Here is a 16504-nt window from a genome sequence, read left to right on the forward strand (position 1 = left end):
TGCCTCTTGCATCTAGGACTTCTTATATGTGGAGTGATTTTTCTTGCAAGGCTCACAATCTGTTGAATTCCGATTTTATCGACTACATGAATTTTCCTGTCTTCAGCTTTCAGTGTTTACATTTTAAGGCTCATAAATGTACTCATTTTCATTCAGCACAGGGTCTTTGCATGACCTGAAGCTCTTCACTCCAGTTTCCCCCACAGTACTTTTGTCCTGGTTATGTTTTGTTAGTGGCAAGAGGGCTGGGACCGGGTTTGTCTTGCTTTTTTTTATCTCAAGCCCCTTGAGAAGTTTTTGCATATTGTCTAACTGAATAAGTATTTATTGAATGGATGGTTGGATTCTTGTATTTAGAATCTAACTGGAGATAGTTTGGAATTTTTAGCTGAATTTTTAAAATGGTGCCAGGCCTCTGAAAATCAGATACATTGTATCCTTCATTTTAGCTTTTATCTGCAGAGCTCAGGGATTATATGCAGTTCTGATAGTATGTATCAACTGCATTAAGCAAATACAACATGTGAACAAGTTATAAGCTTCTTTTGAAAGGTTCTCCTTCTGTAACTGTAAGTAAGGAAGTTTGGGAAAGGACTTTTGTTTTTCTAAACACCTAGAAATGACCTGTTTACCAGTGTATAGCTACTAGAATTTGATAAGTCCTTCTGGAAACCTAACTGGAATTCTACCTGCAGAAGGGGAAATTAGACCTCGTTCTTATCTGATGCTTCATTAACATACACGTGTAAACAAACCAAGGAAATCAAATGATTTCACATTTTGCCTATCTCATTCTTAATCTTATTAGCAGGAAATATGTTGTTGATTTAGTGAATAGGATAAACAGACCTCCTTTCACTCTAGTGATAATGGAAGATTCCCTTTACTTCTCTTGAGCTGGGAAACTATTTAAAGCTGTTCAAATTTAGCTTTGTGTTTCAGGGGATATAAATTGTAGAAAGAACACTTTTTATAGAATGACCAAGAATTGGCCAAGTACAGTGGGGAGACTTTCTACGTCAGTAAATGATGAGTTTAATACTAACTGAAGTTCTTTCTTTATCTGAGTGAGAAGGCATTACCTGGGAATTTTGCCTCGACATACATTTGAACTCATGAACTGTGAATCTGAATTAAGAAAGAAAGGTAGTAGACTTACTGTGTTGTAAGTGCCACAGGGATAGATAGGATCTTTGTTCTGCTCTTGACTGTGTCTCCAGAGCCTAGAACGCTGCCTGACTCATAATAGCTGCTCAGTAAATATTTATTGAAGGAATAGTAAACTTCTGTATTATTTATGTGTTTTAAATTTAAAAACCTAACATAAATCATTTAAGGTTTATAGGCCTCTGGGAAATAAATTTAAATTGGTTGAGGCATCATTTCTGATAATTCTTACTGTGAGAAAGTTGCATAAAGTACAGCGCTGAGCACTCATTCACTCCCTGTCACTAAATTTTCTTGTGCCATTCAAAAATGGATATCTGAAAAAAAATAAATAAAAATGGATACATGCGAGTCTATTATTTTATAATATTATTATATATATTATTATTATATATTATATTTATATATAAATTAACAGTGGTTCATTTAGTGCATCCCTTATTATTGGACATTTAAGTTGTTTGTAATTTTTTTTTTTCTGTTACAAATAATGGCTCAATGAAGGAAATTTTCTTAAGCTCTTTCTTGGGATGGCAGTTCAACACATAGCAATGTTGCAAAACAGGATCTAGGAATTTCTACTAGAAAATGAACTTGGATTGTACAACTCTGAAGGTGAGATCAGAAGCTTTAGCGATCAGACAGCTGAGTTCAGCCAGCACAAATGGTAACAATTCTTTTCTGCTTTTAAGTGTGGATAATGTATAATCATCAGTCTTTGCACAGGAAAGCTCTCTTGCAATTAGTAGTAGAGCTGCCTACCACTTGGTATTGTCTCAGCTTTTAGAGAATGAATGAGTCACTACAACTCTTTCTACCTCTTAATTATAGTTTAAAGATCATAAATGCATTTAACTCCTTTATATAGGTGAGTACACATGTTATGTGACCTTTATTCTTCCTTTCTTTGAGAGAGAGAGAGAGAGAGAGAGAGAGAGAATGAGCAGGGGAGGAGCAGAGGCAGAGAGAGAAGGGCTCCCCACTGAGCAGGAGCCTGATGCAGGGTGTGATCCCAGGACCCTGGTCATGACTCAATGGATGGAGCTACCCAGGCGCCTCATGTTGTGTTACTTTTATTTATAATCATTTCACGTAGGAAATTTATTGGAAATTTTTTGCTTTTTTATATGGAAATATCATAAAATATTGTTTATACAAAAAACAGCGTGTAAGGTGTGTTACATAATGGTGTCTGGACTATCTGGTCCTTCAACTTAAGTGATAGGAGACCATGATCAGTACCCTCTAGGATTGCATCACTGTTTGTCCTGAGGAAACCAGCAGCCTCAACATTCAGGTCTAACATTCTCTTGCTTTTCTGTTAAAGTATAAGTCTGTATGTCCCTAAACAACTTATTGTTAATTTTATGTATTTTGGAAATTCATGTAAATGGTATCACTATGTGTGTGTGTATATGTTCATAAATTTAGTGAGTAAAGTTTTCTAGTAAAACTAAAACTCACAAATTGAATTTACATTTAAAGTTAATGTCCTCCTTCTCTGTATTAGTCATCTTTTGCAGTAATAATGCTCTGTAACAAACCACTGCAAAATTCCAGTAGTGTAAAATGACACACATTTTTTTTTAGCTCATGGGTTTGGCAGTCTCTGCTAGGTGTGGCTTTGTCTATAAGCTGTGGGGTGGGTTCGGTTATGTGCTAGGTGTCTACTCATTCTAGGCCCAGTAGCTATCTGGGGTGTGTGGTCGGGGAGCAAGAGAACTCAGACAAGCACAGTGCTCTTAGAATCTCCACTTAGGACCGGTGCAGTGTCAGTCCAACATGTGTATGGTCAAGTCCCCAAATCCATGAGGTGGGGGAAGGAAGACGAAGGAACAAAAGACAGTGTCCGCCATATCTTCCTCCTGAATAACAGCATACAAACTTGGGATATTTCCATTCTTATTGCCTCCCTTCTAGGTTACATGCTGTTGGTCAGTACTTTAACTCCTTTGTTTTTGTTTTTGGTAACTCCTAATTTAGAAATCTTACCTCAAATACTTGTTTGCATTTAGTCATGTTTACAGTTTTTTTCTCACCATCCTTTCCTGTATTTCACTCCTCTTTGGCATCATTTTCCTACTTTGTGACTATAGTTTTGGAAGCCTCCTTACCGAGGATCTGTTTACTGTATATTCTGTATGTATCTGAAATTTTCATTATTTTGTCATTTTTCTTGGAAAGATAGTTTAGCTGAGTATATAATTATAGTTCACATTTCTTCCTCTTAGAACTTTGAAGATATTATTCTAGTGTCTTCTGGCTCCTGTTGCAGTTAATAAATCAGGTGTAGGTCTGTTGCTTTGTAAGCAATCTGTTTTTTGTTTCTGGTTGTTTTTAAGAACTCTTTGTATTTGATGTTTCACAGTTTCACAATGATATCTCTCAGGGTCAGTTTCCATTTTATTTATATTTTCTGGAATTTGCTGAACTTGAGTCTGTACATTAGTATCTTTCATCAATTCAGGAAAAGTCTTAGCTGTTGTCTTTTTGCAGATTATCACTCCCTCATTCTTTTTTTTTTTTTTTTAAGATTTTATTTATTTATTTGACAGAGAGAAATTACAAGTACACTGAGAGGCAGGCAGAGAGAGAAGGAAGCAGGCTCCCTGCTGAGCAGAGAGCCCGATGCCGGTCTCCATCCCAGGACCCTGAGATCATGACCTGAGCCGAAGGCAGCGGCTTAACCCACTGAGCCACCCAGGCGCCCGCACTCCCTCATTCTTAATGTTCTCTTTCTAAAACTCCACTTAGATATACATATTAGATGTTTTAATTTATTTTTCATGTCCCTTAATTTTCCTTTATGTTTTTTATCTTTCTTTGTTGGATTTTGGGTAATTTTAGATCTGTCTTCCTGTTCAGGGGCATCTGGCAGGCTTAGTTGGGAGACCATGTGACTCTTGATCTGTGGATTGTGAATTTGAGCCCTGTGTTGGGTATAGAGATTTCAACAAAAATAAATAAATTAAAAAAAAAAAGTTATTCAGATCTATCATCTAGTCCATTAATTCTCTGTTTAGCAGAACTTACTTTGCTGAACTTGTCTATTGAGGTTAATTTTAGTTATCCTGTTTTTCACCTGATTCTTTTCCTAATCTGTTGCCTTCTTTTTTGCTTGTATTTTCCATTTCCTGTTGTATTTTGAAACATTACTGTCCTTTCCTCTTTAACTATTTGTGATTACTTAATTCTCTTGAATCTCGCTTATGCCTGTTTTTAAAAGTTTGAGCGAATTTTTACTGTAACTGTATCTGTGGAAATGCTTGTGAGACCTGGCTTAAGAGTGCTTTCTCCTAGAAAGAATTTGTGGTTGAGGACACTGTTAAACCAGGGTGACTTGATTTCTAGGCTTGAGACTTTTCTAACATGCAAGTGTATGGATTTGAACTTGAAACTTGTGTGAAGTTTGATTTTGGTTACAGATCTACAGTGAATTTTCCCTTCCCCTTCCCCAAATACAAATAAACCTGGACTCAGGAGAAAATTCTCCTTCATCCTTCCTTGGGGACAGATTTTTTTTTTTCCCCCGTAGTTTATTCTTTTTATTGAAGATGCAGTTCTTCAGGGGCAGGCTTTATATGCTTAACTGTAGTCCGACTTCCCATGTTGTACAGTGTGAAGCTTCGACTTTGTCCCATGCATGACTGTCAACACTGAAAGCCCTTCAGCATTGTCCAGTAGAATTTTCTGTGATGATAGAAATGTTACACATCTCTGCTAATACAGCAACCAGGAGCCACATTAGAAATCCTGTAGTATGATAAAGGAATGGAATTTTAAATTTCACATGGTGTTAATGAATTTAAATTTCAAAAGTTATGTGTGGCTAGTGGCTACAGTATTGGACAGTGCAGCTTGGTTATGGGAGATTGTCAAATGCCTTTAAGGCCTTTGCTGTCAACATTGCCTACTGACCATTCTCTTTTGTGCTCCTGTTCATGTTTTTGGTCTCTAAGGATTTCTCTTAGTTGCTTATGAGCTTTGCTATGCACTTAAAAGAATAAACCTTGTGTTTTATAAAATATGTTTGATGTCATGTCGCAAGAGGGTTGGTTCCCAGTCCATTTGTACATGAGAATCTCAGACACAAATACCTGACAACTGTATTTTTAGTTGGAGAGGTACTTATCTTGAATGATAAAAATTGGAACGTTTGATTTTTTTTTATTTGTATTTTTTTTATTGTGGTAAAATATACATAGGATTTAACATTTTAATCTTTTTTAAGTACCCAGTTCAGTGGTATTAAGCACATTTACATTGATGTACAACCATCACTATCCATTTCCAGAACTTTTCTCATCTTCCCAAACTGAGATTCTGTCCCCATCAAACACCAACTCCCATTTTCCCCACCCCCCGCCAGCTTGTGGCAGCCACCATTGTACTTTCTGTCCCTGAATTTGACTTTTTGAGGTGCCTCATGTAAGTGGAATAATAGGATGTTTATCTTACATATGAATGGCTTATTTCACTTAGCATAATTGTTCTCAAGATTAAATTGGATTTTCTAAAATTATAATTTGTGATGAGAGTGAAAGGAGGGAGAGTCCATCAGCTTGCAGTGGACATTGACATTCTTGTGTATGTCTTTCAGTAGGAGAAGTTCATCAACAATCAAATAAGTTACTGTGAGTTTGGTCTCCTGAAAGAATATTATTAGAAACAATAGAATGTGATACCATATGTTGTGGTTCATAATTCTGTTCAATTTAAGTTTTAACATAATTAACATAGGGACTGCTGAGCTAGTTCTAGAATAGATTATCTGGTGTTATAAAAAGCAGAAGTCCTTTCAGATCCTTTGGGAGGTTTTAACTGTCTAAAAGTATCAGAAATTATTTTTAGGTCATGTAGTGCCTGCAGTAAAGAAAGGGATTTGGTGGAGTTTGCTTTACTTTTAAGTAGACCCTGAGTGCCCAGTCAGGATGGGTTGGGTATCCTTAAGCCGGCTCGTCATTCATGTCTATCAAGTTTTGTCAGAAAAGTTAGAGGAGTCACTTGAAAGAACCAGGATTGGGTTAGCATGATTATAAATTCTCATGCTGAGAATGAACAGCTTGGCACAAGTTCCTAGAAAATGAGTTTAAAGGCCAGATTTTATGGAAATACGCCAACATACCTTTTATGCGAAGCTGTGGAATTAAGACAAATTACTTTTTTTTTTCCCCTCTTGGATGGTGTGAAAAACAAAGTTAGATTTTTTTTTTCTTTTTTGTATGTCCAGTGGGAGGGAATAGCATTTAGAGAAGGAGAAAGAGAATGCGCACATTGTATGCCATGTTCTTCTGAACTGCCTTGTTGCTTAAAGAGTTCCCAGACTACCTGCTTTGAGAGTAGATACGAAGACCTGCATTTCAAAGCTGTGATTAGGGTAAAGAATCTTGAACCAGTGTATTCAGTTATAAGTAATTTCAAAGTATATTACTAAATAAGAACTACTCCGTGACATTGCGCGGTCATTCCAATACAAACATTGTTGCAGATTTGTAAAGTATATTCATCACTTTAAATGGCAAGATGATCAATGCACTGTTTATGAGTTTTATTATCCTGGCATTTTTGAAGTTACTAATTTCGGTGCTAAGAAAATTCTTGATGTCTTAGGAACTTCAAGTCTTGAATACGTATTTGTTCAGCATTTTATGATTATGGTTAGGAGGGGCGCACTTCTTAGTGCATTGTGCTTTGATGTTGCCCTTTAGGAATTTTAAATTTAAGATCGAAAACTTCAACATAAACAGGATAAAAAGTCCCCAGCTAAAGAGACTCTTAGAGAGGAAGGGAATTTCTGGATCATCTACCAATGTTAATCTCCTTTGTGTATCTGTGACGTGGGATTGCCTTCCCATGTCGTCATCATTCAGTATGCTCCGGGGGTCAGCATGTCTGACCTCATAGTGCCCTGGGAGGGAAAACAGGTCTGATGGACCCTGTGAAGCGCCATCAAGAGAGTATATTTATAGTGAGAAGCTTACATCCCGTATTCTAAAACTAACATGTAGATTATATGTTGTTTTAGATTTTCCATACAACTTCTCATTTCCTTTGGGATAAGTGGGTTATCTGGAAATGAAAATCATAGTGTTTACTGCATAGATAAAGAAGAAAGCGTGTGGGGTGGGGGTCAGGTGATTATGCAGCAGCTCCGTGATTATATGCCGCTGCTAATTACAGTCTGCGAGTCATGCTGCGCATACAGATTTTCATTTTGTAAATTTGTATTTCTCATGTATGTTACATGGCACGAGTAAAGAAGTATATAGATGGGACAAGCATTATTTCTTCAAAAAAATGTTACCTGAACTTTAATCGATTTCAGAATCAGAGGTCCTTAGTACTAGGCTATTTTCTTAATCGTCTTAGAAGATATTGTCACTTCTTGAAGTTGCAAAAAGTAGTTTATCAGTTAGTGAAGAAAGCTGTACATGAGGAAGCACAGTGCAAATTTTATACTGAATTTTAATTTATCTATGGAATCTTATTATTAGATCTGGGAGGCACTTATCATCCATGGATACATTGAAATACAGCATTAGTCTTTATGCCTCATTTTTAAAAATATGTTAATGAAGTAAGGAAGATATAGTTTGTATTTATACTAATACAGGTTGATGCTTTATCTTACCTTGAAGTGAGAAGAACCAAATATGAAATGTTTTATGTAGCATTTTTGAAGTGTATTTTAAGAATACTTAAAGAAAATCCCTTGAAAGGAAACGTGCCCCACATAGTTGCATAGATGTAATGGCGTTGTGTGGTGAGAGATTTTTTTCTATTTTGCTGCTGTTTACAGTTTTTTAAAAACAATGAAACAATATTTTATAATGAGAAAAATGCCCACTATTAGAGAAGGCTTATAGGAATAACTTTGGTCGTTTTATTTTGATAGTTTATATGAATTATTTATGTGTAATCCAAAAAAATCTAGCAGCTGTGATATGCTATATCTACCCAATATGGAGTGCTTCCTTTCTAGGACTCACTTATGTGGGAAAGGGGGAAGGAATAAGATTTTAGTAAGTGAAGACCAAGGACACCTGTTAATAAGTTTCTGTGTGATAATTATTTTATACACAGTATTTGCTTTTGAGATAACGTCTTACAAAGGAAAGATGAATGTTAAAGATTGATAGGTCTTTTTTTAATATTTAGATGACACCAGAGTGTTCTTTTAGAAATAGAAAATTGTCGAAATGATTATTTTCATTTCCTTTTAGAAGATTTTATTTTAAATGCTGACCTTTAGAAAAGATGATTTCTTTCTCTTTGTTTTCTGACCAGGACATGTATTCTTCTGAGAAGCTTTGGGCAGCAGATTCTGGTTTACTCTCCGATCGGGACAGCCTACAGGGACATTTCCAGTCATGAGTAAGTGTCCATCTTTGTTTAATTTCAGGGGCCTCAGGAGCATTTGTGGAGTACTCAAAGAGAAGAAAAAGTTTGTTATGGGACAGACTGGAATTATGTCACTTCAACAGAGATTATATAATCTGGTTCAGCCCAGTTGTGCACCTGTCTCTATTAGAACAAGGAGATCCTTTCTGATGTTTCATTTATTTGGAGAAGTTAGATGTGCTGAGGAAATCTGTGTCGTTAATTTCTTGGCTGATTTAGTTCTGTTCCCCAAAATATTCTGTTGACTAGTCATTGGAAAGGGACTTGTTAGAAATATGAAGAGGGAAACAGACTCATAAATATAGAAGACAAGTTAGTGGTTGCCAGAGGAGAAGTGGGTGGGGGAAAAAGAAAGAAATTTGAAGAGGGAAAATTTAAGTTTAAGTTGACCTAATTAGCAGAGGTTTCATTGTGTGAAGCTTAATCATTAGATAACATGTGTCAGTATTGTATTTAAGAAAAAAAAAAAGATGTCTTTGATAGTGTCTTTGGTGGAATGAGAAGCAAGTCTATCCTAAAAGACTTCGCAGATTTGATACAGATTTTATGTTCTCAGTCTAAGGGGATTGTACTATATGTAATATTTTCTGCATTCCAATCCACTATTTCCAATAAGGAGGAGAGCTGGATTTTACTCTTTTGTATTAACTGTTTACTTTTAGAGAGTGAGGGAAGAATTAAGATTTTTACCCTGTGATCATATGAGAGTTTTGATGTACTTTAAAAAAAGTACAGAGTTTCTGGTTACGAGAACTTTGGCATAGAGTGAGCATTTCCTACTGGGGAATATAATGTTGGAGAGTTCAAAAATTTTCACATGTAATTCATAATGATTATATTTATTTTAATACGAATAGTTATTCTTAACTTCGATTGAAATAATTAGGCTGTTTTTGACAAATGAAAATGAGGCTGTTGTTATTGTGAAATCTTTGAGTGCTTTCTGCTAAGAATAATATTGCAAGAAATGAGCTCTGATTTTTGAGACTTTTCAGTGGGCTACTTTGTCAGTGGTGTGCTTTGAATAAACTAGGATAGTTGCTAGATGAGTTCAAATACAGATTAGAGGGGAAGCAGCTTTTGATATTTCCACTCCATTGATAGGAAATTTTGTCAGAACGTTTGTCTACCAAAGAGTGCCAGCTCATAGTAAAGATGGAAGTAGGAATTTATGAAGACTAAGAAATGTCAGGCATTTTAACTTAAAAATGCTTACTGCATTTTGGGAAATTTTCATTTTACTTTGTAATCTTAGTGTTCAGTTAGCATCACCATTACAGAGTTCTTAGAGGCCAGGTATGCTCTGTCTTTCATTTTTGAATCTTAGAGTCTAACAGTGTCTTGTATGCAGCTGCCCTTAAAAATTCAGAGCCCTGTGTGGACAAGGGCAGAGGTGTGGGATAGCTCGTTAGGTGACTAATAATAAATTGTCTGAACCTTGTACAAGTTTTTACTTGTAAACACAATGGCTCTATTTCATTTGTAATATTTTTGTCTTTTTTTATATCCATTAGTTCTTTTCTCATTTCTGCTTGTTTTTATTTTAAAAATTTGGTTCTTTTATTAGTCTTTTATCTCTTTGTGGATCTTTATGTGCTTATTTTGAAGTCTCTTTCAGATCACTTGATTTTATTTTTTGTTTTGTCTCCAGTGAATTTATATTGTGGCTGTTGATGCTGTTGGAGTTTTCATCATGTTCTGCAATTTTGCAGGCTCATTCTGATGAAAATTCTTTCTCTTTCTCCTAGGTCTTTGTCTTTTTGTGATTTTCCCTGCTGGTCTGGCAGCTTTGCAGTTGTCTCTGCCTGCCTTTGGAGTTCCCAGATCAGAATCAGGTCTTGTGTTAGTGGATCAGAGCACCAGCCCCGTGGTGATGCTGGTGATATCACAGATTCTCTCACCGAGTCAGCTGGCATTAGGTCAGCAACTTCCTCAGTAGTGGCTTCAGCACGCTTAGCTAAAAAGCCTTCTTCAGTCCAGTTTCTTAATCCAGGACTAGTGCCACCCCTGCTCCTGGTTTTAGGCCAGGACCCTGCTTTGCACGGAACTCCTTTATGTACAGTTACCCCATGGGATTTACTTCCTGCTGCCTTTTCCTGCTTTGGGGCCTCACACTTGGTGTTCCTGTTAGATTTCTGATCGAGAGATGTTGAACATGTTTAGGGGCATAGGTGGGTCATTTTAGTGACTTGTTTTTTATGTTTTATCTGGTTACTTCTCTGCGTATTGTGAAAACCAGAGAGTCATAAAGAGTGAACATATAATCGGAAGTTTATGACCATAAAGTTCAAACTTCTTACTTTATGTTGAAGATTAGAAACCCCCCAGCCAGTTTCTGCTTAGTTCCCCAGCTCTTAGGGTTCCTCTTTGTTATCCTTGCGTCACGTTTCCTTGCTAGTCGAGCCCCATCATGCTTCCTCCTGTAGCACCCTGCTTGCCTCACTCTAGTTCCTGTCCTACTCTTCAAAATCACACAGTTGTTCATTATTATTTTCATGTAGTGTAAGATCCTTGAGGCCAAAGATTTTTATTACTAGCATGAAACACTTTTCCTGGCACTTAATAGGTGCTCAATAAATAACGCATGGCTTTGGGTGTTCCTAAGTAACATCCTTTAGTATGGGGTAGCTGTTCCATGTGTTACTATCTTTAGGTGAAATTTAAGCTGATCCCATGTGAAGGGAGATTGAGGGCTGGGGTGAGGGGAGAGAGAGAGAGAGAGAGAGAGAGTGTGTGTGTGTGTGTGTGTGGAGTGTGGCATAGGATAGAGTGTTGGCGAGGAGGTGAGACAGTGTGAGAAAGGCATGGAGGCATAACTCTGCGTGGTTGAGCATTTGGGAGCATAGAAATGAGGAATGACGTAGAGACAGGGAGAGAGAAAGCTGGAGGAGGTGTAGTCAGGGTCTGGGGCAGGGACGTTCAGAAGTTCGCACTTCACCCTGCAGGGCTTAAGGAGCTGTTGAAGGATTTCAGTTAGGGGAGCAACTGAAGATTTCGTTATGGAAAAATTACTCTGACAAATAGACATTTTTGTTAGATATAAGTTAAAAAGATTGGTCATAGGCCATATTTGCCTTGTAGCTTTTTTCTTAGTTTTCAGCCCATTTTAGACTTTCTTTGAAGTAGGCTGTGAGTTTCTTATTCCTGCCAATGTGATGGCTTTCTGTACTGACAGAAGTCATTCTTGAGTAGACCACTGTGACCATAGGTTAGGGAGTGTTACTGTGTCTGTGTTAAGATGTAGTTTTTAGGGGGTTTTAAGTTTTCAAAATGGTGGAAACTGAATATATCAGAGTTTTGGTTTTTGAAAAAAAAAATATAGTGAAGAATCATAGTACAGGTTAAAAAATAGGAAGATACATCTTTGAAGTCTAGATAGGATTTCCAAACCTGCATCTGGGTGAGAATGATGGGTAACTAAATTTTGGGGTTTTTTTTGTTGTTGTTTGTTTTCTTCAGTATTTCTGTAGAGATTAAAAGAAAGGTTGATACTTGTTATGTCTGGGTGGGTTTTTCTCAGAAGCATTTCCTAGCCCTTTCCGTGTCATGAACTGTGTGGTGGAAGTTGTCCTGCATGCGGGTAAGCTGATGGAGCTGTGCGGGGCTCCGAGGCAGTGGGCTCTGCCCCCTCAGACCAGGCTTGTGCCCAACTGTCCTGTAAGGGGCAGGGATCCCTTCTCTGCACACCTGGGCACGCCTGGGCACCCTGGTTGGGATGCCCCAGCTAAATCCTAGAGAACTGCTTAAATGTTTTAAAATGTTTTTCAGCTTTTGCTCTAGATTTTTATATATTCTGCCCTATTTTGAGGCAAGATATTTATCTGGTGGAAAATGTATTATGTGTGTGCTATGAGTTGTGCATTTCATTGTGGATTGTTGACTGTTACAATCCACAAAAAGCCTTTTGATTTTTAGTGCTTAAATTGTTTCTGTTTTTCTGTATTTGCATATGTTGAAATGTTAAACACTTGTCAACTTTTTTTTTTTTTCAAAGTTTTGTTTTATCGGGTGGTGCCCAAGATAAAGTATTTATCTGAAAGTTGTTATACTTAAACTGGGCTATAATTTGAAATGGACCTCTTAGATCTTTAATGGAGATTGTAACAACAGGAGTTGTTACACAGCATTGTACAACAGTTTCCAGATGATTATTTTGGTGGAGCAGGTTAAACAAAAACAAACCTAAAAAACACCAAAACCCAAAAATGATTATTTAGGGTACTATTTAATTTTATTTTAACAACTTTTTTTTAACAACTTTTAACATGAAAAAATAAAGTTTATCTCCTCTACTGTTTGTAAATTTTATCATACATACTGTATTTCATTTTCTTTAGGAAACTTTGGTTCTGTAAGTAATAATGACATATTTTCTAAGAGAGGACTTCTGTGTCAAGTTTCTTCTGACTTGGCAATCCAGGAGTGAATCTTGCACTGGAGTGTTTGATCCGCCCTTTGGCCTAAATAAAGGAGTGAGTTTTTTGACGTCACTTCTGAATATGAAACATTTCTCATTTAAGTGAGGAAAATGTAATGGCAGTGAATAATTTGGGGTGTAATCTGTTTGTGGCTTTCTAACAGAGTAGGAACAAATACCTTCATTCTGTGGAGCAGTACACTTTAAGTTCATGCTTAAGTGAGAACAATTTAATATTTGTTAGAACAGATAATGTTATAAATAAGTGATAGATTACTAAGTCCTTCAGTGGTGGCAGAAGGATTCTTCTGAGTCTTACTAATGGAACGAATAATATAAGGCTTTCCCTAAGTACTGGCTAAAATTTCTGTGTAGGATAATTATGAAGATATATATCTTGTTTTATGGAAGAGATGTGTACCTTAGAAGTTGGGTAGAGGTTACAAAAAAGAAAACTTACGTTGAATTGTGTTTTGAATACTGGGGTATTTGCATTTAACAAACTCTTGAAAGAAATCCCTTTGTAAACTGTACATATCTATTTGTTATATTAAGACATTTACGCTTGATAAGTTTGGATTTTGGCAGATAAAATTTTAAATGTTAACTAAAGTGAATATATACTTGACCCTTGAATAACACAGGTTTGAACAGTGCCAGTCCTCTTGTATCGTGGAAATTTTGGATGAGTACGATATAGGACGGTATGGTGACAGATGGTAGGTAGGCCTGTGGAGAGCATAGCACACGGAGTTAGAGCTGTCTGACCCCTGTATGGTACCCTTGAAACTAATGTAACAGAGTGTGGTGACTCTACTTAAAGAAATACAGTGCAGTACTCTAAATGTCTTTTCCTCTTAATTTTCATAATAGTTTCATCTCTCTAGCCTACTTTATTGTAGGAATACAGCATGCAGGACCTCTGAGGAAGTATATGTTAATCAATTCTGTATCTGTAAGGCTTCTCTTCCAGAGTACTTAACTATTAGTAGTTAAGTTTTTGGGGACTCAGAAGTTAAAGGCAGATTTTCAAACTGTGTCAGGGTTCGGTGCCCATAACTCCCGCCATGTTCAAGGGTCAAGTGTAAAATCAGAATTTTCATGGTGGGGGTGGGGATTTGGAAGTGTATGGAGAATTTCTGGTTGTCATAGTTACTGGGGAGACCTGCTAGCATTTAGTGGGCTGGGCCAGGTACAGTGTATACCAGTCTGTGTTGAGAAACAGCCTGTGTCTAAGCCATCAGAGCCGTGGCACAGTACACTAGGTGCGGTGGTGAAGAATGCCAACAAAAATTGCTTCTCAGATAATTTATTTGATCAGTTTCTTAGTTTAAGGCACTTCACTGTGTTAGTACTGACATTTGAAAATGAAATAAACTTTACTTTTAGCCAGTTTATCATCTTTTTGACCACTTGCTGCAAAAAAAATGAGTAATTCTTAGTTTGATAACTGTGGGAAATTTAACATGATTTTAATGTAGTATTTCTTATAGAGTATATTCAATTATAGCATTCAAATATAAGTATAGTATTAAGTTTTTATTGAGATGATTTGCATCATCTAGTGTCTTCTTGTTTTGATAGGTTTTCAAGCTTGTAACAAGAAAAGCTGTAACATTTTAGAACCCAAATTCTTCATATATCTTTTATCCAGTGTACCTATTGTTCACACTTTGTCCATTTAATTCTTTTTTTTTTTTTTAAGGTTTTATTTATTTGACAGAGAGAGATCACAAGTAGGCAGAGAGGCAGGCAGAGAGAGAGAGGAGGAAGCAGTCTCTCTGCCAAGCAGAGAGCCCAGTGCGGGACTCGATCCCAGGACCCTGAGATCATGACCTGAGCCGAAGGCAGAGACTTTAACCCACTGAGCCACCCAGGTGCCCCATGTCCATTTAATTCTTTCCTGGTCTCCCTTTTTCTTCCTCTTTGTGTCACACACACTAACACATTTACATATATATAAAATAAATTGGTTTGTAGTTAAACAGAACATTTTCTATGAAAATCTAGTTTTCTTTTTTATCAGAAGTCATTTAAATTTGTAGCATAAATGTCACTTACTGTACTATTACAATATAATGTCAGTAAAGCTTCTAAATTACTTTTCCTAGCTAAATCTTAAAATTTCAAATCATTTACCTGCTATTGTTGTTTAAAAATGACATTATTTACATAGGTTTTGCAAGTCTGTCATTAACATTTTTGTTTTAAGCTACAATATATTGCATAATATAGATAAACTTGGTATCTAAATTAACTTTAATTAAAATTCTTTAGTATAACACAAACTAGTGCGCTCCAGCCTCTTTATAATAGTTTTAAGATACTCTGTTTTTCTTTTTTCTTTGACAGAGACATAGTGATAGAGGGAACAGAAGCAGAGGGAGTGGGAGAGGGAGAAAGCAGGCTTCCCTCGGAACAGGGAGCCCAGTGTGGGGTCCAATCCCAGGAAGGCAGGTGCTTAACAACTGAGCCACTCCAGCGCCCCAAGATACTCTGTTCTTAAGAGAAATTCTTTAAAATCCCATTTTGAGAGAGTAAGTTGTCCAGTAACAGTCTTCTTTAAGGGTCCCAGAGACCTGGATTGGCTTTGCTGTTAACTAGCCATGTTAGGTCTGGCCATTGGCTTGACCTCTTAAATGTGCCTCCACTCTCCGCCCCACTCCGCCCACACCTCCTGCTGCACCCTTACCCATTTCCTTGTTTTAAATATGGGGACTGGCCTACATTGTCTGGAAGCCTTCTAGTTCTAAAATTTATGATAATATCTGTGAGAAAATTTTCATTTCCAATTTTGCCTGGTAGGAACACAGCTATTCAGTGAAACGAGAAATGCCTCTGTTAGACTAAATTAAGAAAACTTAAACATGCAGTTTTCAGGGTTTGGGGGCCTACATCTGTTGCTCCTTGTTGTCCTGGTTACTTTCAGAGGCACCTTGTTCCAACTGTAGGCACATGTTCTCTGTTCTTCCTGCTTATTCTCTAGGCAAGTAGAGATGGAGCAGAGTATTTATTTAAAATTAATGCTCTTAAATATTCATCATGTTATCTCTTTCATTAATTTCAGAAAATATTTTGATTTATACGGTTTATACTTGAATTGTGTTATTAGAACTGATGTACTGGCTTAAAATTTTCCATTTCTCTTTTACATTAACTTCTCTAAAAATGAATTTCTGTATGAAAATATTATGGAATGACTTTTGGTATTTCTCATTTATTGAAAGACATAGTGGAAAGCACACCTTAGTAAGTGATTTTTTTTTTTTTTTTGTACAGTTGTTTATACAAATTCAACAAAGGTAAAACCACATAAGGGAAGGTCTAGGGAAAAACACCTTACAACAATGGCACCGAGGAAGGCATAACTTTACGCTAGGAAATAGCTGTGTTACAAACCTTAAGTGAGAACTCAACTCACTTCAAAGGAGAGGAAAAAGGAAAAGAAAGGCTGTGTTGGATCATTTCTTCTACTTCTTGACTCACTGTATAAATTAGATTTGTGTAGAGCACAAGAGC

The 16504-nt window shown here is 36.7% G+C and overlaps 1 protein-coding gene across 2 annotated transcripts in view; it reads left to right on the plus strand.

The window, feature by feature from the left end:
* The window catches only part of USP6NL (USP6 N-terminal like), a 166372-nt gene that overhangs the window by 9879 nt on the left and 139989 nt on the right, over window positions 1–16504 (plus strand). For both annotated transcript variants that reach the window (XR_014314488.1, XM_082742207.1), the window contains exon 2: window positions 8455–8541. Coding sequence is in view for 1 of the 2 variants with exons in the window: in XM_082742207.1 (XP_082598333.1) it covers window positions 8538–8541 (4 nt within the window). In the remaining variant the exon portion in view is untranslated. The remainder of the gene's footprint in view (window positions 1–8454; window positions 8542–16504) is intronic.

The sequence above is a fragment of the Mustela nivalis genome (genome assembly GCF_964662115.1).
Source record: "Mustela nivalis genome assembly, chromosome: 7".
NCBI lineage: Eukaryota > Metazoa > Chordata > Mammalia > Carnivora > Mustelidae > Mustela > Mustela nivalis.